Raw genomic sequence first — 24,705 nt, forward strand, 5'->3', positions numbered from 1 at the left:
CAGCTTGGGTGGGGCGGGGTCTCAGGGAATCAACAAGGCGGAGCAAACAGCTATAGCTGATCCTCAGCCCTGCCCTAAGAGGCCCCAGGTCTCAGTGTCCCGGTAATCGCTGCAAGCACCTCTGAGAGAAGGCCACCCTCGAGTTCCGCCCAATGCCAGACAGTCCAGTTTCTCCCGGTATGAGTCTGGGTCCCCAGAGACTGGCCTGGAACTGGAGTTCAGAACAGTCAGGAGCTTGTGTCCCTCCCGATCCGTGTCCTCAGTTGCCAGCCCTTTCCGAGTGCGCCTCCGTACCTCTGCACTTTACTTCCGCACCTCCTCTGAGTCTCAGTGTGCTTTTCTCTTTCCTTCTAGTTGTAGAATTTCCACTCAGCCAACCTTCCCTCATCTGAGAATGTCTTGATTTCCCCTTGTTTTGCTGGCTGTAGGATTATGGGTTGACAGTTCTTTTCTTTCAAACCCTGAAAACAATATGCCACTTTCTTCTGGCTTGTATAATTTTGGGTGAGAAATCCCCTGTCATTCTAATTGCTTTTCCCCTATAGATAAGGTGTAGTTTCTCTGGCTACTTTCAAAATATTTTCTTTGCCTTTGGTTTTCAGAAGTTTAATTATGATGTGTCTTGGCATGGATTTCTTCAGATTGATCCTGCATAGGGTTTGTGCAGCTTCTTGAATCTATGGTTTTGTTCAGTCATTATTTTTTTTAGTACATTTTCAGCTTCACTCTTTCTTCTCTCTTTCTGGGTTCCAGTGGTACAAATATTAGATCTTTTGCTGTAATCCTATGGGTTCATGAGGCTGTTTTTGTTTTGTTTCTTCAGTCTGTTTTCTCTCTGTTGTTCTGATTCTTTACTGTGTCCCTTCATTCTGCTGTTGAGATCATACAAGGAGCTTTTCTTTGCTGAGATTTTTTTTTTCATTTGTCCAAACATGTTTGTAATTGCTTATTGAAGAATTTTTATCATGGTTGGTTTAAAATCTTTATCAAGTAATTCTAACATATCTGTCATCTTATAATTTTGCATGGTTTTAAATATTTCAGTTCTTAATATAATGAGTGATTTTCTATTGAAACCTGGACATTTTCATATTATGTTCTGAGACTCAGGATATTATCTAAACCTCCCATTTCCACTGATTTTTCCTGACGTTACTTTGGTAGGAGAATAAGAGGTACCTACTGCCAGGTGGTCATAGAAGTCGAGATTCTCTACTCAGCCTCCATTGACACCCAGGGGAAGGAGATCCTTATTATTACTGCTGGGTAAGGGTGGAAGTCCAGGCTCCCCAGGTAGTCTCCCAGGGCACTGCTAGGCTATTAGTGGGGGCATGTTACCAATCCTCAGGGGTGAAGGTCCTGGCTCCCTACTTGGCCTGCCCTGACACTGGTTGGGAGGTTGGGCCTTCTCATTATGGCCTCATGAGGTCAAAGTCTAGGCTCCCACTCAGCTATTGGTGCTGTGGGTAGAGGTAAAACCACAGTTTTCTGTGGTGTTTGGCTGCAGTAGAGCAGCTATTGTCAAAAGTTTTCAGTCTTGCTAAGGCTGCTCCTTTCTTGTTTTTGTTTTTTGACTAGAGAGACTTTGTTGGGACTTTTTTTTTTTTTTAATCTGCTAGTTGGCATTTCAGGTTGCTGGATTCTTCAGCTCCAAATCTGGGATATATTTGGCAAAAAGAAAACCCAGGGAACTCATCATTGTGTCATTCCTTGGACCCTGCGGTTCCTAGCTGGTCTGCCTTCTCTCTGCTTTTCAGAATCTTCTTATGTTTGTTTGTTTGTTTGTTTGTTTGTTTTAAATACATTTTTATTGATTTTGGAGAGGAAGGGAGAGGGAGAAAGAGAAACATCAATGATGAGAATCATTGATTGGCTGCCTCCTGCATGCCCCCTATTGGGGATTGAGCCCACAACCCAGGCATGTGCCCTGACCAGGAATCAAACCATGACCTCTTGGTTCATAGGTCAACACTCAACCACTGAGCCACGCTGGCCAGGCTCTTCTTATGCTTTATATTTAATGTCCAGGGTTTTTAGTTGTACTTAGTGTAAATAATAGGGAAGAATATGTCTACTCTATCTTCCTGGAGGTGGAAGTCCCCAAATGCACATTTTAATCCATTTAAACAGTTGTATCAAAATATAATCATTATTGAGGGAAATGTTTCATACTTTGAATATTATCTGATAATTTGCATAATACTGTGCTCACAAAGTCAGCTAGAAAATAACATCTTTATTTAAACTGAAATTTATTGTTCATATTATTAATGAAAACTTTTCCCCTCTAGGAAATAATGCAAAAGGTGTCCCAAGGCTCCTGACCAGTGAACAAAGATTTGAGAAAAACGACAGCCAAGCTCATGTTTTCTCCTGATCAAGAAAATCATCCATCCAAAGCACCAGTAAAATATGGGGAACTCATTGTCTTAGGGTAAGGTTTCCCCATCTGATGACATAAAATTGAATAATATATGGTAACTTTAAAAATATTTTTTTAGAATTTATACCCTACCTATTTCCAGAAAGGGCTTAAAGCTGCAGGGTAACATTACCAAATCAGGAGACTCTTTTAATTATCAGTTTTATGCTATCACTTATAAGTGTACAAATACTGCATAAACTTTGCCTCACCCTCACCCCCAGAAAGGACAGAGCTTCTTAAAGGTGAAATGAAAAATGTGTCTAGAGAGTCACATAATCATTCCATTTGTCTTTCCTATTCCTTGTTTTAGAAAAATTTGCTTTGGCTTACTTTATAATTTTTTTATAAAGAGTCAGTACAGCCCTAGCTGGATAGATAGAGCATCAGCCTGCAGACTGAAGGGTCCCAGGTTCAATTCTGGTCAAGGACATATGCCCGGGTTGCAGGCTCAATCCCCAGTAGGGGACATGCAGGAGGCAGCTGATCAGTGATTCTCATCATTGATGTTTCTATCTCTCTCTCCCTCTCCCTCTCTCTTCTCTGAAATCAATAAAAAATATGTATTTTTTAAAAGTCAGTACAGTTTTTACATATGGCAGTTTTTGAGTGAACTCCCTTCTCCTCCTTGTCAACCACTAATGTAGGCCATTTTACAATCACATTCTCCTCCAACCTCAAAACTATCTCTATTCCCTGCCTCATTTCCCCCCAGATTGACCATGATTTCAAGGTGGGAGGGGGAAAAGTGAATGAAGAGAAATTATTATTAAGCTACTGCTTATGCCATAATGAAGCAGTAAAGAATGAAAAAAAAAGCATGACAAACACCTGGATCCAAATTCTAGCTATGCCAGTGTCACGTGTGTGACCTTCAGAAAATATCTTAATTCCTTTGAGTCTCTAAGGAACTTCATTCCTCTGAGGAATAACTTAATTCCTAACGTATAAAAGTGGAGAGTGATACCAGTCTCACAGAGTTTTTTATGAGGATGGATTAAGTGAGGTGCTGTATGGGGTAGAACCGAAGAGTTCCTACTACATAGTAAACACCAGATGTTTTGTTTTGAACTTTTTCCCTAGTAGTTCAGTCCTTGCTCACTTGCTTACCTACAGAACATATATGTATCTTATCATGGAGAAATGGTCATAATGTCTGAATAACAAAAGTATGTTTAACTGCTGCTTAGCAGGCATCTCAGTTGGACAGGTTTTTGCCAACATAATGTGAATGTGTATGTATATGTTCAGGTGGCTGAGACTTAACAAACAAGTCTAAAAATACCATATTTCAAAAGTTCAGCTATTTAAAGTGTTAGGTTCACAATTAAAGGTGATTCTATTTTGAACAATTTATATTGTACTTTTAAAGGTTAGATTAGCACATGCAAACATTAACCTTTAGAAAAAAATAGAATGAGTCATGAGGAGTCAGATATGCCACTAATCATCTCTTTGAAGAAAAATATAGGTAACTTAAAGTAATATTGAAAAAAAGAATGACAAATACCACAATCCAAATTCTAGCTTTATATGTATAATACAAACAGTAGTTCTATGTGACTTAGAATGTGGCCAGGAGGAATCTCATTTTGTTTTATACTCAGGCAACTGGGGATCAGCAATTGCTAAAAAGAATTTTAGATACTTATATTGTGCTAATAGATAATTGGGGATTGATCCTATAAGGCAAAGTAACACATTTGTTAGAATTGTATGGTTCTTACAAGAGATCACCTAATCTTTTTTCTCCCCTAATCAGGTATAATGGGTCTCTCCCAAACGGCGATAGAGGAAGAAGGAAAAGTAGATTTGCTTTGTTTAAAAGACCTAAGGCAAATGGGGTGAAGCCCAGCACTGTGCATATTGCTTGTACTCCTCAGGCTGCAAAGGTAAAAAACAAAACAAAAACTGTGAATTAACTTGGAGAAATTGAAAGACTTGTACATGTTGTTTATATTCTCTAGCATTCCCTTCACATTCTATACCAGAAGTTTCCTTTTGTTTCGATAGGAGAACACACGTTGGAGACATGATATTTGAAGGGCTGCCATATGAAAGGGCATCAACTTTTTTTAAAATGACAAACGAGAATCAGTAGGTGGAAATTAGAAAGAAACATCTCTTTTCCTATTAAACCAGAGCAGGGGTAGGTTTGGGGCTTTATCTAATATTTAGAATTGTGTAGCTGTCAGCCCTGAGAAGTAGGACATTCCTGCTCTTACTAAAGGGCCCTTGCCTAGGCTTGGCAAGGAATGTAGTATATAAGAAGTATATTCAGGTATTAGAAGCATGTTTAGATGAGGCAAATTTAGAGAGGAAGGGAGAGGGAGAAAGAAATCGAAACATTAATGATGAGAGAAAATCATTAATCGGCTGCCTCCTGCATGCCCCCTACTGGGGATCAAGCCCACATGTGCCCCAACTGGGATTGAACCAGGACCTCCTGGTTCATGACTCAACCACTGAGCCACACTAGCTGGGCTGGATGAGGCAATTTTTTAAATTAAGGGTTTTTCTCAAAGATTCTATGGATGCTCTTACTTTTATTTATTTATATTATTGTTTTATGACCTTCATAGGTTTTAGCGTAGTGTCTTGAAAAAAGTAGACCTCCATAATTATTAAATTAAATCAAAGCTATGAAAAAGCAAATACTCAACCTTATCTACAGTATAACTTCTCTATCTACTTGCCTAATGCTTTTAGCCCCTTTTTCTTTCCCTACCAAAATCTCCAGAACCTGGGCCACCATTTCAGGATACTTAGACTGCCTAGAGTGATAGACAATTAGGGGGAGTTTTAGATCTCCACATTTCCTATAAATCCTGTACTTGCAGTTGTATAACACAAACTGAACTTGATACTGTGATGAGTGAATAAAAATTAAAGAGTTCCTTGACTTAGGGAAGTATCTATATCTGTAGCCAAGCATCCTCAGGATGTACGCCAATATTATACCATTTGAGGTGTATCTTTGTAAGCTAAGTAACGAGAGACAGAGAAATGGGTATATAATGCCTTGTTTTGGGTCATAACTCCAGTCCCTGGAGTTAGTCAGATTTTTGGCTTTGTTTTATATTCAGTGTGGTGTCTAAAACAGTCCTCATGCCTTGGCTAGGCCTCCTCTATTACTGTTTGAGAACCAGTGAATGTAGAAAAGGGATAGTTTCTTTTGGGTGTTTCTTTTTGCTCCTTTGAAGAAAACGGATGAGCTAAGCAGGTGGTGGAAGTGGACAACTTATTGATCCAATCAGAAGAGCTTCTTTTCAGTATTTCCCCATTGGAATGCTTTGGCATTTTGGATGTGCCAATTATTCTTTGTGCAGGGCTGTATCACATATTGCAGGACAACTTTTAAGCCCTCAAATCATTGTAACAGCCCGAAAATGCATCTACATATTTCCAGATGCCTCTTTCACAGCTAACATGACCTCTGGTTAAGAGCAATTATCATGGGAAAATATTTCTAATTCCTATATCTGTAATATTCTATTCTGTACCTTTCTTTGCATTTTTAACTGTCATACTTCTCATGTTTTCATGTTAGCTCCTTCTCATCTTTACTGGACAACAAAAAATTTAGGGGTCAAAGATTACCTCTTTACTATTTCAATTTTGGAGGAGTGCCGTATGAGGACAGGAAGAAAACTGTTTAGTCTGGCAGTCATCTGGGATGAATGGTTAAACCCTGCCTTCCAGTCCAGTGAGACCTTAACTTGACATAGTTCTTGTTCTGAATCTAAGAGTAGGTTTAATCGCTAAAAAAAAGTACACAGGGATTACAATCTCAAAGTACACAAAAACCTGTTTTTAAATCTCTTTAGCCATTAAGAATTAACTTCCAAAATACTGAGCAATTCTGTGTTTGATTAACCAGTTGCTTAATGTCGAGTTAAAGTAATTGTAGGTTTTTAAACCTATAAAACAATTACACAATATTTATGAATACATAAATGTGTAGTAAAAAAAGAACCGCATGCATGGGAATGATCTATGCTGCATTCTTGAGGTTGGATACCTCTATGAAAAAGGGAGCCCTAGCTGGTTTGGCTCAGTGGATAGAGTGTCGGCCTGCGGACTAAAGGGTCCCGGGTTCTATTCCAGTCAAGGGCACATTGCCCGGGTTGCAAGCTCAATCCCCATTAGGGGGCATGCAGGAGGCAGCCGATCAATGATTCTCTCTAATCATTGATGTTTCTATCTCTTTCTCCCTCTCCCTTCCTCTCTGAAATCAATAAAAATATTTTTTTTAAAGGGGGAGTGGGGAGGGACATGCAAACAGCCTTGATTGTATCTGTAGAGTTTAATTTCTTTTAAAAGATCAGAAGCAAAAATGACATTATTAAACTTGGATAAAGCTGGGTAGTTAGTACCCAGGTATTTGTTTATTCTCTTTGTATAGTATATGAAAATATCACAATCTTATTTAATCTTAGAGCTATTATTTTAAGGCTTTGTTTATTATAGATTAGCTACAAATTGAAACCAAGTAAAATTTGAAAATGCCAAAGCTCTAATTAATAAACCTTTTTTTTTTTTCCATTTAGCCTCTCTGTGTATAATCATTCTTTGTATCTCTTTTCCTCTTACTCAACCTGTTTCAACTTCCTTTGTTTGGGTTTTCCCCACTCTGAAATTATCTCCAACTCATATACATAGAATATGCCTGAAAACAAAACTGAAAAGTTCTTTTTAGCAATGTTTTTCATTTGGGATAAGTCAGAAGTACAGTTGTAAGCTTTATATCCATTTCCTTTGGTAATCTTGAATCATTCTATGAATCTCTCTGTATCTAGCCCAGCATATGGCAATTATTTGTCATCTGTAGTCACAGAATGGTTAAGTAAACCAGTTAATTCTCCTTATTGGTTAACATTATAACTCTTAGAGTTACTTTAAAAATAAAATTCCTCTTGTCTTGCAGGATTTTATATTTTCTTCTTATCAGAGCAGTACTGAGTACTGTTTTCAGATTCTACATGGAATTTGATTTTGATTACTTTATAATTTAAAATACAAGGGAGACTCAATTTTATTCCTTGTATACAATGAAACTGTATTCTTACTCTATAACTACTTTAAAGTATTCTTCTGTACCCTTCTCAACCTGAGAAATTATGTCACAGCTGAGGTTATACAAGAGTTATTAATCTCTAACCTAAATTGTTGGGGGGAGGGGGGGAATATGTCATATGTGTTATAGGTTACCCTTTTTTTAAAAAATCTGATTTGATTGACCTGCCCACTAGTTTTGCTATTAATCTTTTCTTTCTTAGGCAATAAGCAACAAGGACCAGCATAGCATATCATATACGTTATCTCGGGCCCAGACAGTGGTGGTTGAATATACTCATGACAGCAACACTGATATGTTTCAGGTATTAAAATATGTGAATTCTTTTTCCATAAAAAAAGTTAAAGCCTATTGTCATTGACTTTTGCTCTGTTCAGATTAAAGATGATCATATTTTCATGTATTTTATTTAAATATATATTGTTTTCTGAACCCCATATATAGAAGTTAGTGTAGCATAGTTAAGAGATGGTCTCTGAAATTATAATTCCTGGTAAGCATTACTTAGCCACTGTATGCCTCAGTTTCCTCCTAAAGTACGGTTAATAGAACTTCCCTTGTATCACTATTAGGAGGCTTACTAGTAAATAGTTTAGTACATGTAAAGTGGTCGAAGGTATATCAGGTAGATGGTAAGTAAACACTTAGCTATAATATAGAGGTAGTAGTTCTATTAGCTATTATTATCCCAAAAAAAGGAACCAAGAAATATTCTGCACATGTTTATGACCGTTTTTCCCCCCCACTACTTTTTAAATAAATTATGGTCTTTTTTGTTTTGTTTTGTCTTTTTCATAAAGGAATAGAGTTTCCCCCCAATAATAGTAAACTGATGATATCCTTTCTATAGGCATTGTACTTATGGATGATATGAACATTTCTACATAAAAAAACCTGAAATATATCAGAAACTACCCCGATAAATTAGCCAATCTTTGAGGAACTAGTTTTGTAAGCATTCAAGGATCCACTTACCTTCTAAACTGAACGAGAACTTTATTGTTCAAAACATCAGATATTCAAACTTCAACTCTGTGCATTGCTTAACACTCTGAAGTAAATACAGGGGACATTACAAGTTGATTACATACAGGTGCTACATTGGCAGTCTAAGAAGTACAGTCTTTTAGTTGGGTTGAAGAAGGGTGAGGAAAGGCTTTATGGCAGTGCCTTTTTTTTTTTTTTTTAAATCAAGTTGAGTAGGATTTTGCCAGTCCAACCAGTAGAAGCATTCTGACAAAAGAAATGACAAAGAAATACACAGTATGGTAGAAGATTGATGAATAAGCAACTGGTAGCTAGAATACACTTTCGTGTCAACAGAAATAACAGGAAATTAGGCTGGATTGGTAGGTGGGAGGTAAATTGTGAAGTCAGTTTTTAATTATTATCAGAAATAAACTGATAAGTTCAGATAGGTTGTAAGGAACTACTGAAGTTTTTAATTGGAGTGGGAGAGACATAAGATCTATACTTTTGAAGTTAATAGTAGCAATTAGAAAGAGGAGGAATTACTAAAGTTTATCTTAACACAATTCTATGTTGGTATCTGAGGACAATCATGTTGGTTTTCTCTTTATAGATATTTCTGATTTCTTCCTTCTTACCTGTCATTACCAATATTGCTTTGATGTCTCAAATCTTCTCTAAGACTAGATCAAATACCAGCTCCTCTGGAACAATCTCTCTTCCCAAATAAATGCTGCTTCTGAATATCAATTCTCAATCCAATCCTTGGTCTACATCTTTTGGCTCTAAAACAGCCTTTTTATTTTTGGAACTATTTCAAAGGTCTGAGACCATTTTCTTTGGATATCATTATCTTTAAAATAAGGAAAAGGGACATTCAGTCTTACATTTGTTAACCAACTAATTTCCCCTTAAAATTCTCCAAACTAAATAAAGACTTTATACTTGATGATAGGAACAAAACACTAAAGAGTTTTATCCGAAAGTATGCTGATATGAGGAATTCCTGAGACTCAACTATGCAAAGAATGACTTTTTTTTTTTTTAAATATATTTTATTGATTTTTTACAGAAAGGAAGGTAGAGGGATAGAGAGTTAGAAACATCGATGAGAGAGAAACATCGATCAGCTGCCTCCTGCACATCTCCCACTGGGGACGTGCCCGCAACCCAGGTACATGCCCTTGACCGGAATTGAACCTGGGACCCTTCAGTCCGCAGGCCAACGCTCTATCCACTGAGCCAAACCGGTTTCGGCCAAAGAATGACTTTTAAAAGTCATCATCTTTGTAGAGGGTCAGGTTTTGTTTTTTTTCAGTACCCACATTCTTCAATTTTATGATATTACTTTATAATAAATACATTAATGAACTGATCATTTTAAATGTTTACTTTGAAACTCTGTGACACTTGTTAGTTCTATCATCCATCCCACAGATTTCCTTTTTTCTTTTCAACTTTTATCTTTCGAAATGAAATTAATTTATTTACTAGCTAGTACTCTGAAGTTTTCAATTCTCTAACACTTTACCCACCAGAACTCTTTATCTGGGAATCTTGTCTCTGAAGTATGGCCAAGAACAAGGAAAAAAAATTAAAAGGACATCTAGGCATATAAAATAAATGTCAGATAGGCCAAGCACTGACATTCCTTTCTCTGCTCCCTGGAGAATCCCTTAAGCTCTTAACAGTAACCTTTTGAAATACTATTCTTTGAAGTTTAGTTATTTGATTTCTCAACCCATATAAGAGTAGCTGGATAGAGGAGGGGTGTATAGTGCTGGAGACAAATTTGCCCAACAGCAAGAAATGATAACTGACAACCTGGCAGAAAGGCCAAAAAAAAAGTATATATAAGACCGCAAAGCAAGACTATGTAAGGCCTTAACATAAGGATCAGCGTTCTTGTACACCTTAATAGCACCTAAAGATATCACTAGTTCAGCTGAATATAAATGGTATTCTTAGTGTAATATCATAAACTGGAGTCATCATAAATGATTTACTTATATGTCAACTATATTCTGTTAAAGAAGGTAGAGTAGTATATGGTAGACATTTTCATCCAAGTGGGTTAAAATTAAAATCTGCAGCCATCTAGAAATCTCAGCCATCCTAAACTCCTTATTCCCTGAGGATTTCATATATTCTGGGTCATAACTTCTCACTTAATTCTACGCTCTAAGCGACTATTATATCAGAGCAAGTCAGATTAGTTTTCAAGAGTATAGATGCCCCCAGAGTTAAGTATAAGTTTGAGCTTTAGAAGTTTCAGAGGCGTAATGATTTCACCTTATCGTGTCTTTTTTTGAATGGGTTTTCCACTGTGTTCCTTTGACTAGGTTTATAGACATTTCTTTTTCCCTTAGATTGGCCGGTCAACTGAAAGTCCCATTGATTTTGTAGTAACAGACACAGTTCCTGGAAGTCAAAGTAATTCTGATACACAGTCAGTGCAAAGCACTATATCAAGATTTGCCTGTAGAATCATATGTGAACGGAATCCCCCATTTACAGCACGGATTTATGCTGCAGGATTTGACTCATCAAAAAACATCTTTCTTGGGGTAAAAAGCTTTTTTCCTATATGATGCATTATTTTATAATCACTTGTATTTCCAAATTACAAATAAGCGGAAGCTCTCACTCTTCTTACTCCTACTAGGAGAAGGCTGCCAAATGGAAGACATCAGATGGGCAGATGGATGGCTTAACCACCAATGGCGTTCTTGTTATGCATCCACGTAACGGGTTCATGGAAGACTCCAAGCCTGGAATATGGAGAGAAATATCAGTGTGTGGAAATGTATTCAGCCTGCGTGAAACCAGATCAGCTCAGCAGAGAGGAAAAATGGTAAGTACTGAGATGTAGCTCCTTATTTAGCTACAGTAAATACATAGGGTGAGTTGGACTGAACGCATTACATATTCCCAAAAATTCTTAAATCTCTTGTTGATACATAATACTAAGTCTGATTATCATACACTGACTACTAAATACTATACTATAGGATAATATTTTAATATTTCAATTAGAAACTTTAAAAGTGGGTGCAAGCGCCAGGCAGGACTGTGGCACGTGGGAGCAAAGAATTTTCAGTAATCACCAGAGGCTCGCCCCAATGACAGCAACTGGCGCCCCACCTTGGTCTGGCGCCCCCGCTCACCTGCTCCACCATTCTGCCTGCTGCTGACACCTGCCATGTTCCGCACACATCCCCTGGTGGTCAGTGCACGTCATGGCGACCGGTTGTTCGGCCGTCAGTCTATTTGCATATTAGCCTTTTATTATATAGGATATTTTAAAACGTAAGCTTTCCTAAGTTAAACAGCACTTTGTATTTTCTACTTACATCTGTATTATCTTTGGCCATGATATTTATTGGTTATATTTGACCAACTGATTAGCCTTGGAAAATAAGCCTGTGTGGACACATATGTTCAGAAAAGACAATTGCCTATTGATCCCTGCTTTTTCATGGTACTTAAACTGTACATGCAGCCTGTCCCTTTTGTTTTAATCATAAATTATCTTTACTGTAAGGCTGAAAAGAAATACATGTAAGACCAACACTCTTATGCAGATATCTAAAGCACAATGGTGAATTTTTTTTTTTAATTCTTGTTTCCTCTAGGTGGAAATTGAAACCAATCAGTTACAAGATGGCTCATTAATTGACCTTTGTGGTGCAACATTGCTGTGGCGTACTGCAGAAGGCCTTTCCCACACTCCAACAGTGAAGCATTTAGAAGCTTTAAGACAGGAAATCAATGCAGCACGACCTCAATGCCCTGTAGGGTTCAACACACTAGCATTTCCTAGTATGAAGAGGAAAGATGTTGTTGATGAGAAACAACCATGGGTCTATCTAAACTGCGGCCATGTGCATGGCTATCATAACTGGGGAAACAAAGAAGAACGTGATGGAAAAGATCGGGAATGTCCTATGTGTAGGTCTGTTGGTCCCTATGTCCCTCTGTGGCTTGGATGTGAAGCTGGATTTTATGTGGACGCCGGCCCTCCAACCCACGCGTTTAGCCCATGTGGGCATGTGTGTTCAGAAAAGACAACTGCCTATTGGTCCCAGATCCCACTTCCTCATGGTACTCATACCTTTCACGCAGCCTGTCCCTTTTGTGCACATCAGTTGGCTGGTGAACAAGGCTACATCAGACTTATTTTCCAAGGACCTCTAGACTAACAGACAGTTGTCCTCCAGGACTGCATTATACATTGATAAGCTAAGTGAGTTGGGTTTTTCAACTTGTTGTCCAAGTCACGGTTTCTCTGATCTGGTCATTTGCATTAAGATGAAGAATTTTTTTAAACATTTATAATAAATTGTAGCAATTTTTGAGCAAAAATATGGGAAACTCAAGCAAAGGAATTTTCAAAAGTACCTGACTTCTGAATTCTGAGTTTTTAAAATCTATTTTGAGGAGAAAAAGACGGTCTAATATGATGCCTTCATTTTAGTGTTTTTGAATCACCCATCCTCAGTGTTGAAAAATTGTTTTGTATAACTGAGGGTACTGTTGGTTCAAACTATGTTAGTTTACAGTTTATTGCAAACATTGTAAATTACAGCATCATGTATATTAACTTTTTTTCTATTTATCTTTATTATAGAAAATATCTTAGAATGTTCTTGATAGAGTAGCATGGTAAATGATGGTGTCACACTCTTGGTGTGAATGGTAGGTTAGTGAGCATAGCTCAAGGATTTGCAAAGTTAGGAAGATGGGCAAAAGAGCCTCTCCCCACCCCCTGTCTAAATATGGACTTTGGTAAATTAGAATACTTTGTAAAATGAAATTTATATTAATTACCATTGTGTAAAAGGTGTTTGTTTTTAACCACATTGAAGATGATCAGGAAAAGAGCTTTTTTCCTTAAAGTTTCTCTCAAGTGTAGTACTATAACAAAACTTAATGCTAAGAAACATTTTATATGCTCCTTTTGAATATGCAATTTATCTAGATTATCTATTTTTCTCCCGTGATAACTAATCTGTTTTTAGTATCAGCAACATTTGGCAAGTTTATTTTTTAGATATAAACTGTGGTTCATCTGTTCACTGTTTCTAGAAAAAAAAAATCATTCTCATGAGAAAAAGCATAAATTAACAAGAAAGGAGAGTGACTTGATTTGCTTTTAGAAAAAGAAATGCTTAAGTAATTAATTATTCTATTTTGGGCCTTATCCAGACATTAAGAAATCTAGAGAGATATAAAGGGTTGAATAATAATAGTGCGCCCCCCCCTTTTTAACCTCACAGATCAGCCTTAGCTTCTGGCTTGAATCCTAAGGAAAGTTGCCAGTGTTAAGGAAATGTTTGGTTGGCAGAGGAGCACCATTGACAGCAGAGTGGAGGGACATATTTGCATGGTCTGTTTAGTCTCTAATTCCAATAAATTCATTTGCTTTCAGAAACAGGAAAAAGTTTCTTCTCCTCCAATCCCTCCTCCCCTCCTCCCTTTTTTTTAATGCACCACAAGGAAAGTACAGACAGTTGCACTACATCAAACCCTCTGTGGCACTTGTAGAAATCAATACACTTTTAGATTAGACGGAATCATTATTTTAATCTTTTGATTTGTTTTCCTTTAGTTTGAGAAGTTGTATAATACTTAATTGACTCTAGCAAAATTTTGTATTTGGTAGCATAGCTTTAATTTATCCTATTACAATGCTGTTCTGAATTTTCTTTTGGTTTTAAAAAAAACAACACAAAACCTGTTGCTTAGAAGCCATGAACTATCTTATTTTACTTCAACTTGTCAAAATTTACTTGTTTTTAAAAACTATCATGTGGGCTCACTCAGGAAATGCATGTCAGGAAATTTGTATTATAAGTTTATTGGTTGTGATGTATCAGTAACTGCTGTTACCCCCTTTTCAAAGAAATATAACTAATTTTGAAGTTTTCTAGATTGTCACATGCTTTGTGACTAATGCAAGGAAATCAAGTCCTGTGTTGTATTTGTTCTAGTCATTTCTATTCAGTCTATATATTGTAGCTAATTTTTATTTGCAATTAATTTATTCAAACTAAGTAAATACTTTTCAAAATAGATATTTGAATTTGTCTCTGTGCATTTGTTTTTGCATAACTTAGAATGGGAAATCAGAGGTGGTAATTTGCGGACAAGACTACTGCACACTTCAAAACTACTCACTTGAAATAGATGAGTTTGCATTTGAGGTATAATGTTAAATCTCTGGTTCTCTCTCATCTCTTACTTATTAATGATTGAATTGAGATCCTTCTCTAAGTTAAGTCCTACAAGAGAGTTGGCTCCTTGCAAGTAGCATACTAGGCTGTTTAAATAGTGCCTCAATGATCAGAAAAGATTCATGTTCATTACAAAGTGCCTAAATTCCTCTACCAACTGGAAAAAATCTGGTTCATGCCACATCAAATTCATGTTTTGAAAACTCAGGTAATTTAAATCATTAGTCAAGTATTTTTCTGTTTAAGCATTTTGAAAATTTTGTTCTGTCACTTTGCCAATTCCAAATGAAACACTTTCACTTACATGCTTGTATTAGGGCAATGCCAGTATTCTGGCCAAGGGGAAAGAGTTGTATTCCGGTCTCCTAAGTGCACTCTCAAGAAAGACATTCTTTATGGCTTAACTATTTTATAAATATCTAATACCTAAACGTCTTAATATCTAAATGTTCCTTAATTTGTACAGAAGATTAAACTTCCCTTCATCTAAAATGTTAGGGTCATGAAGCAAGACACAGTAGCCAGAAGGAGAAGTCTTTACCAGTTTATCTTCTTGAAGCTGAAATTGCTCATTTTCAACATATAAAAGTCTAATACATATAAAACCGAATAGGAATAAGTAATGATGTAAACATATAATTACATCTAACATGAGTATTTCCACTCCACTCTTCCCTCAGGATACTTCAAGAACCATATGTGATGCATGGCCTTCTAAAACATAGAATTAGTAAGGGCTCCATGGAAATTCATCTTTAAATTTATAAATAAAATTCTAACACTTTGGCCTCCTCATTTCAGTGGATCAGGATCATCTTGTGCTACCCTACTATAGAGACCACTGGCTAAAAGATCTGTGACCCACACTTTTGTGTTTATGTTCTAAGTATTAATCACCAAGATAATATATAATTGAACAGTATTATTCTATCTCCCACTCCCACTTTCGGAATTACTCTTATATAAGTATACTTTAAGGCCATATGCCCTCAAATTTTATCCATTCTTACAACAGATATTTGAATATCCACTATGCACCAAGCCCTATTCTAGTGGGGAAAATAGAAATGAATAAGAAAAATAAAAGATAAAGCATGATAGCAGTTTTGAAGGGACAAATAAAGCAGGAAGGGAGGTACAATGTGTGTGTAAAGTGTTTGCAATATTAAATAGGGGAATGAAAAGCCCCACTGGGAAGGTGATACTTGAATACTAGTAGAGATCTGACGGAGCTGAAGGATGTGGCTACTTAGGAACAAAACATTGAGCCAGAGGAACAATAATTGTAAGGGTCCTAAAGTAGAAGCATGCTTGGGACATTTCTATAATAGCAAAGAGGCCAGTGTGGTTCTGTTGTATGAAAAGAAGAATAGTAGGTACAGCAACAGAGGGTAAGTGGGGCTTGGGGATGAAACTAAATCTTGGAGGACCTTCTGAGCCTTTTGGCTTTTATTTTGAGTGAGATGGGGGCCATAGGATTTTGAACAGGGAAGAGATGTGATCTGACATATTTTTAAAAGATTTAAATAGACTGAAGTGGGATCAGGGAGACCAGTTTAGAGGCCAATGGAGTAATCCTGGAGAGACGTGACGTGATGTGGATCAAAGTGGGGTAGTGGAGCTAGTTTGAAGAGTGGCCAGAAGCTGGGTATGTTCTGAAGGCGATAGGAGCTGACAGTATTTGCTGGCAGATCAGATATGGGGGTGAAAGGAGTGTCAAGGCTTTTCTCAGCTTTGCCTAAGCAACTAAAAGGATAAAATTGTCATTTATTGCAGTGGAGAGGAAGATTATGAGCGGTTTGGGGGAAGGGGGAGCGTTACACTGCTTGTGGAATTGGGAACTTAGCTTGGACGTTAGATTGAAACTGCTTTTAGACAAGATGTTTGCCAAAGGTAAACCTCTGCTTTTTTTTTTTTTAACTTAACTATTATGATCAGTTTCTCCATATAGTCTATGCTTGCTTAGAAACAAACAAAAAAATATTTCTCCTGATTAGTGGTGAACTTCCTTTCATTGAAATAGAGAGTTGGGCCGCCTCTCCAGTTTCTGTCTTTGTTTTGGCAGCCTTCTCAGGAAATGAAATTCTGTTTTCAACTGCAGTAGTAACTTCCTTGAGCCAACATGTTCTGATAGAGTTTTCCTCTCTTCTCACTCATGTACACCTTCTTCTTTAGCTCTTGCATTTATGTTCTTAAAAGTCCTCAGTTTTATTGAATCAGTATTTTGCTACTTCAAATCTTTTTTGGCAGTGGCCGAGTACATGTTGTGTTTTATATTTTTATTTTTTATTTTATTATTTAAATATTTACAGAGTTCTTAAGCCTATTACTAGTATATAAGCCCAGATCTTAATATCCAGTTTCTCTTAAGGAAATATGCCTGTGTTTGATAATGTTGTCAGCAGTAAAGGGAGTAAATAAGATAAAAATGAATTTTCCTAGTAATAGTAAAGTATCATGTTCAAACATTGTTAGATGATATGTTAGGAATGCTGATTTGACTGTAAACCCAGCTATGTATGCTAAAGGATAAACTACAGCATAAAATAATTCCTCACGGCTAATGTTTGAGTGTTTGCTATGTGTCAGGCACTGTTCTAAAAGCACCATTCTAAGTACAAGGTGGAGCAAAAGTAGGTTTACAGATGTGAGTATGGGAATATTTATTCTTGTATTATTATTTATTTATTATTGTATTATTTTCCATATGAACAACTGTAAACCTACCTTTGTTCCACCCTGTATTTTACTGATATTATTTAAAACTCAAAACAGCACTATGAGCTAGGAACTATTGTCTCCATTTTATAATAGAATCCAGACACAGCAACGTCTAGTAACTTGCCCTAGGTTCACATGGTTTGTAACTAGAGGAGTCCGTTTGAACCTTTGAAGTCTTGCTCCACATCTGTGTAGGCAGCCACCACATTTTGCTGCTTCCCTCAACCCCCCGCCCCCGCCCCTCCTTTTTTTTTATTTGTTTGAAATTTGAACTCTAGTTCTTTATCCCAAATTTTGAAAAATGATTTTAGGTGGCTTACAAACAAAAATTATAATTAAGATGAAACATCAACAGCAAAAATCTTTGAAAGAAAGAAGAAAAATAGTTTGGTATTATAACAAAATAAGATAGAACCAGAGTGGTATGAGTACATGAATGGATTTAATGAGAGCCTATAAAGTTGCTATAGGTTAAGTCACAAATCAATTTAGTGTAAAGGTGTTTAATAGGTTATTTAATAAGGGAACATGATCAGTTACAAAATCTGTGCAACTGCCTGAGAAAGTAGCAATGGATGCACTGCTGCAGAAACTCAGAATCAATTCTGGCCCTGCAACCAGAGAAATTCACATCCAGGAAGTAGTGCCATTCCTTTATAAGTGGATTCATGCAGTACTTGTCTTCCTGTGACTGGCTTATTTTGCTTAGCAAATGTCCTCAAGTTTCATCCATGTTGTCACATGTTGCAGAACTTCCTTCTTTAAGGTTAAATAGTATTCCAATATACGTATATATTCTATTTCTGCACTCATCTCTTGGACATTTAGGTGGTTTTCACATCTTTGCTCTTGTGAATAGTGCTACAATGAAGGTGGGAGTCCAAATATCTCTTGAAGATTCTGATTTCAATTAGTTTGGATAAATAACCAGAAATGGGATTGCTTGGTCATATGGCACTTCTATTTTTAATTTCTTGAGGAACCTCCATACTGTTTTCTATAGTGGCTACCCCATTTTGCATTCCCACCAACAGTGTACAAGGGTTCCAATTTCTCTACATCCTCACTAATACTTTGTTGTCTTTTTATAATAGTCAACTTGACAGGTGTGGAGTGATATCTCATTGTGGTTTTGATTTGTATTTCCCTGATGATTAGTGACTTTGAGTATTATTTTCATATATTTATTGGCCATCTGTAGATCTTCTTTAGAGAAATGGCTGTTCAAATCCTTAGCCAATTTTTTCATCAGGTTATTAGGGTTTTTTAAACTGTTGAATTATAAAGTTTCTTGTGTATTTTGGAAGTTAATCCCTTATCAGATATATGGTTGGCAAATATTTTCTCCCATTACATTAAGTTGCCTTTGCAGTGTTTCCTTTGCTGTACAGAAGTCTTTTAATGTGATGTAGTCCCACGTGTTCATTTTTGGTTTTGTTGCTTGTGCTTTTGGTGTCGTATTTGCTGTTTCCCCACTTTAATGATGGAACACATTGAAGGAATTGTTTCCCAAGTTGATAAAGGACTATCATGGCGCCTGGCCCCTGGTAGATACTCAAGAGCTATTTCTTAGATAATTATAGAAAACTGTTATAACTGTGAACCATTTAGATACCAAAACAGTCTCTGAGTAGTAGCATTAACCAAAATAGTCAAAAGAATGGAGGTTACTAAAGCTATTTATGTGATCAGAAAATGTGTTTTCATTGGCTGAAAAGACAAAAATGGGAAAAAGGTGGGGATACTGCAAAAAGTGACAATACTAGAAGGTTGACAGAGCTACAAGAGAAAACCCATGGGTGGTGCCAGAAAAGAACAAAAGAATTATCCTAAAGAAAGAGAAAAAATATCAATTATAGCCCAAAACATGCCATCCATACAGTCAAGCGTGTTTTTGTTTGTTTGTTTGTTTTTGTTAATCCTCACCCAAGTGTAAGAGAGAGGGAAAGACAGAAATATCAATGTGAGAGAAACACATCGATGGGTTGCCTCCTCCACACTCCCTGATCAGGGCCAGGGCCAGGGAGGAGCCTGCAAGCAAGGTACGTGCCCTTGACCTGAATTGAACCCAGGACCCTTCGGTCCACAGGCTCTATCCACTGAGCCAAACTGGCTAGGGCCATACAGTCAAGTTTTTGAGCCTGTTAATGGTTAGGAAAGGCACAGAAGGCAGCCATGATTGAAAGGGAAACTAAGATCTACCCACCTTATAACTTCCTAAAGTTGTACCATATCACTAGTGTATAACTATTAATAAAAATATAGGATCTTAACATAAGTTACAGATGAGAAACCAAGGCTTAAGATGAAGTGGCTACTAATTGATAAATCTGGTACTAGAAGCTCGGTCTCCTGTGTCTATCCTAATACTCTTGATTATCATGAACCTGAGTCACCAAGATTCCGTTCAATGCCCATGTTTTGTTTGTTGAAACGGAAGTAAGTACATTGCACTTTGATAGTTTTTATTTTTAAATTAGAAGTGTCAGCAGAGTCAAAACATCAGCTCTTGTCATATAAACAATGGCTTCCAAATGTAGGGGATGCTTGCTTCAGAAGTCTTTTCACTAAGAGGCTGCCTAGTTTGGAAATGAAAGACAAGAGTAGGAAGAGAGAATCAAGAGTTGTCCAGCAGCCCTGGCCAGTGTTGCTCACTTGGTTGAACATTGTCCCATGCACCAAGAGGTCGCTGGTTCAATTCCCAATTGGAGCACATGCCTTGGTTTCAGACTCGATGCCCAATGTGGGAGTCAACAGATCGAGGTTTCTCTCTCCATGTTTCTCTCCCTCTCCCTTCTCTCTCTCTCTCTCTCTCTCTCTCTCTCAAAACAAAACAAAACAATAAAAACATATGTTAAAAAATAAAGTTGTCCAGCAGTTTTGCTTAGAGCTCTTCGGTACTCTACATGAGTCATTCAGCCAAGGTGAGTGCTCACTCAATGACAAAGCTCTTATTTTACTTTTCTATTTACTGTGAAGTTAGCACAGTTGGGCTGCATACCACTCTCTACAGGAATGCAACACATTCAGATACTCTACCTTCAATTGGTTTCCTTGTCAAATGATCTTCAGAAAATGAGTTATTTGAAATATGGTGATTGTAATGCTTTGCTAAAATTATTTGTCAAGCACCTCAGAATCTTTATTAATCCACAATATAATTGAATAATAATAGTAACCTAAACCCCAAGTGCCCAGAAAGTTGTCTAAATCTTGAATTATGGTGGGCAGATCCCTAGGTGGAGAGACAGGAGTTGAATTGGCTAGGCATACAGCTGGGGGCAAGAAGAGGAATTTCCTACAGAATGGATCCAAGAGCTCCCAAAGCAGGGATGGGCCAGGTGGCATTTGAAGAGTAATGGTAGGAATTCCTCACTGAAGGTCTTAGTAACATGATAGGTGCCCTAAAGTAAGTAATTACTTCCAAAGTTGAGGTTGCACAGGGATTGGGGTTGGGGTGCAGGGTTAGAGAACTTATTGTAGCCCCATAGTAATTATCCAAATGTCCAGGTGTGGAAATTACAGGAAGGAATCATATCAAGAGACAAGACAGTTTCTTGGAGATTCTCTCTCTCTCTCTCTTTCTCTTTCTCTCACACACACACACCAAACAGCTGCTCCTAATTTTAGAATAAGCATAGCTTTTCAAGATGACTTTTTAAAAAGAAAGTGTTCACCTGAGTATGTAAATTCTAATAAGTTTATTAGTGTAATTTCTATATCAGTTACACTGCATGAATGCAAATGTTAATTATATTTTTGATTAATGTTATTCCAATAACTCAACCATGGCAAGAATCCTTGAATTGGGTGTACCATGCAAAGTTGATATCTAGTTGCAGAGGTAACACAGTTGTGACGTGATACGTGTGATGTGATGAAATGAAAGCCAGAGGCATTACTCTTGGGATGTGGCCTTTTGCAGAGAAGCAGTAAAAGAATGTTTAAGCTTTGGTATAGGCTATAGGATTCTGAAAGTTTGAGAGTTAATCAAGAGTTTGTCTGAAGGTGCTTTTATGGTTTCATTATTGCTACTGACTTCAAATATGGCCATATTTATTTACCAAAGTGTTTTTAATTCCTCTTTAAATACAAAAGGACCATTGAAAATGTCTGGGTGGAATCTTACAAACAGAAGGAATTCTTCAGACAAGGCTCAAGTCCAAGCCTTAATCCGGTCTGGCCTCAGATACCAGTCCTTAGATGTTCCTTTATCAAAGTAGGTTACAATAGGCACTTATTCACTGTAAATAAACTAGAGGCTAAGTGAGTGAGGGGAGTTAGAAAATAGCAAGATAAGCAATCCTCCTTCAGAAAGGATCCAGTTATACTGAAGCCAGCGTCTCCTGTAATTTTGTAGCAGACTTTTTTATGTGTCATTCCTTGGCTTTATCTGTGGTCATGAATCTCATTACCTGCTACCCTATGGGACCAAGATAATGCAACTCTTTGGCCCCAGTGAATTAATACTTACTTGTTCTACCTCGTTTTAGTTTCTTAGGACTTTGGTGCTGGTCCTATGTAAAAGCAGATGGTCTCAGACTAATAAATTTATGGCCTCTTCAGTTGGGGAGCTCAGTAGCCTCTTTGCAATACAACAAAGTCAAAGAATCTTAATTATAAAATTATCTAAAAATGTCTAAAGATGTTTTTAATCATTCAATGACTAATGGAAAAGATACGCCATATTATTTATAGCTGAAACACTTCTGAAAAGACAGAGTTTGGGAGACAAAGCTTTTAGAGCAGTGACCCAACATGTCAAATTCCCTAATAACAAATTCAAAGGAGCAGTTCCTGTTTACCCATATTGGAACTTAATTATATGTTGACACGTGGCACTGGTTTGAACATCTTTTTGACCTGCAAATATGTTTGATTTAATGGGAATTCAAATAGAAAGTTGATCTTAACCTTTTCATGCATGTCTTCATTATGATGTATTAAGCCTGCTTACCAATGAAATATACTGCAAGATGGGAGAGACATGAATGAAAGGTTTGATGTAACATGTAGTCGGTTAAATTTTTACTCTGAGAATATTACATTAATTTTATTTTGGTCATTATTATTGCTCGTGATGGCTGACACTTTGAACTACCAATTAACCTGGATTCCCAAATACCCTTGGTCTGATTTGTAGGTACGCCTGTAACCACAGAGCCCAGCATTTGCTAGAAAAGATTTACACACAAACACGAGGCTCACATCTCATTAAGTATAAACATTTTCAGAAAAAAAAATGGCTTGTGACTTTGTTTCTTTCAAGTTTCTTTTTATGTAGAAAGGTGATAGGAGTCTTTATTTGGGGAACTAGCTATAATTAAACAAAATGGAATCTTCTGCGGTGACACCACCATCTTCCTGGCTGGTAAGAACACTGACTTTTCATTTACTTCTGTTTGCATGGTTCATTTACAATTAACATAGCGTCTTTGAAATGCTAGCATTTGCTTTTTGTTTTCTGGTGTTTTGTCTAAGCAAACTAAACTTATATGGGTGCCAACAAGGTAATGCTATATTTTTGTGGAATTTTAGGATATCAGTTCTCTAAGTGAAATTGGAGATAGTGGAGTAAGTTTATTAATCTAAAATTTGATCCCCTTTCTGGACCAATTATTTTCTCATGGAGAAAAACTATTCCATGAGCAGCAAACATGTACCAGGGACTAATATATACTAGAATGAATGGATATGAGAGTATAGTGCAATAGTGCAATGCATCATGATCAATATGACTAGAAAAACAGCTCAGAGCAAAATTATTTTGGGGGTCTTAAATCAGTAATGTGGTTTGAACCTGTATGATTGGGACTGAAACTACTTATCTGATTTCATTCTGCTTCTTAAAGACCAGGGAGTCTTTGGCAATAGAATAAGGAACCCTCGTTAAAGGGGGGAGGTCTATGTGAGAAAATAAAATAATTGCAGAGCCCTAGCTGGTTTGGCTCAGTGGATACAGCGTCGGACTGTGGACTGAAGGGTCTCGGGTTCTATTCCAGTCAAGGGCACATGCCTGGGTTAATGTCTCAATTCCCAGTAGGGGGCATGCAGGAGGCAGCTAATCAGTGACTCTCATCATTGATGTTCCTATTTCTCCCCTCTCCCTTCCTCTCTGAAATCAATAAAAATATATTTAAAATAAAATACTTGCAGATCCTTTATAAGACCTGAGAAGACATCAGAGGATGTCTTGCATATAGTCAGCCTTCAGTTAAATATTCATTGAATATTTGAGCAGAACTGGACTCCTCATCCTTCATGAAGGATGAAGAGCTATTTTAATTTTCTAGCCACCTTGAGATCACAAGATAGGAGAGAGGAACTCTTGAGTGGGGTAGGACAGTAATGAGTGTCTTGGTGACAGTTATGATACACCGTTTTCGCTCTCTTTGTCCTTGGATATCCTGGGGAAACCTCAAAGAAGAAAGCCTGTTGACGACTTAAATTGGAAAGTGAGAGCTGATTTTAATTTGATTTTTTTCCCTACATGAGCACCACAGTTTATAGTGCTCTGGTAAACTTAGTGATTTTTTAAAAATTAAAGAAGTCTGGAGAACAGAATTCTTTTTTTCATTCACCACGAGAGTGGTTGTTCCACTGACTATCTCTTTATTATTATCACTAGAGGCCCGATGCACAAAAATTTGTGCACTTGGGGGGGGGGTCCCTCAGCTCGGCCTATGCCCTCTCGCAGTCTGGGACCCCTCAGGGGATGACCACCTGCTGGCTTAGGCCTGCTCCCTGGGGGATTGGGCCTAAGCTGGCAATCAGACATCCCTCTGGCAGCCCAGGAGCCCTCGGGGGATGTCTACTTGCCAGCGGGGAGCAGGCCTAAGCTGCAGTCAGACATCCTTAGCGCTGCTGAGGAGGCAAGAGAGGCTTCCACCACCACCGCTGTGCTGGCAGCCGTCAGCCTGGCTTGTGGCTGAGCAGAGCTCCCCCTGTGGGAGCTCACAGACCACCAGGGGACAGCTCCTGCATTGAGCGTCTGCCCCCTGGTGGTCAGTGTGTGTCATAGTGACCAGTCATTCCCAGTCATTCTGCTGTTAGGATCAATTTGCATATTACCCTTTTATTATATGGGATAGAGGCCTGGTGCACGGGTGGGGGCCGGCTGGTTTGCCCTGAAGGGTGTCCCGGATAGGGTGGGGGTTCCGCTGGGGTGCCTGGCGAGCCTGGGTGAGGGGCTGATGGGTGTTTGCAGACTGGTCACACCCCCTTCAGGCTGGGGGTCCCCGCTGGAGTGCCTGGCCAGCCTGGGTGAGGGGCTGATGGCT

The 24,705-nt window shown here is 37.7% G+C and overlaps 1 protein-coding gene across 2 annotated transcripts in view; it reads left to right on the forward strand.

Moving 5' to 3' along the window:
* PELI1 (pellino E3 ubiquitin protein ligase 1) overlaps positions 1-14,547 on the forward strand; it is a 28,814-nt gene extending 14,267 nt beyond the window's left edge. Inside the window, exons 2-7 of one of the 2 annotated variants that reach the window (XM_005884555.2) lie at positions 2,292-2,434; positions 4,185-4,314; positions 7,702-7,803; positions 10,838-11,035; positions 11,134-11,322; positions 12,104-14,547. In XM_005884555.2, coding sequence (XP_005884617.1) covers positions 2,364-2,434; positions 4,185-4,314; positions 7,702-7,803; positions 10,838-11,035; positions 11,134-11,322; positions 12,104-12,670 — 1,257 coding nt within the window. In that variant the 5' untranslated portion in view covers positions 2,292-2,363 and the 3' untranslated portion in view covers positions 12,671-14,547. The remainder of the gene's footprint in view (positions 1-2,291; positions 2,435-4,184; positions 4,315-7,701; positions 7,804-10,837; positions 11,036-11,133; positions 11,323-12,103) is intronic. The other variant, XM_014532076.1, reaches the window with a different exon arrangement.
* Positions 14,548-24,705: the final 10,158 nt, after the last annotated feature.

This window comes from Myotis brandtii, unplaced genomic scaffold, assembly GCF_000412655.1.
Source record: "Myotis brandtii unplaced genomic scaffold, ASM41265v1 scaffold84, whole genome shotgun sequence".
Taxonomy (NCBI): Eukaryota; Metazoa; Chordata; class Mammalia; order Chiroptera; family Vespertilionidae; genus Myotis; species Myotis brandtii.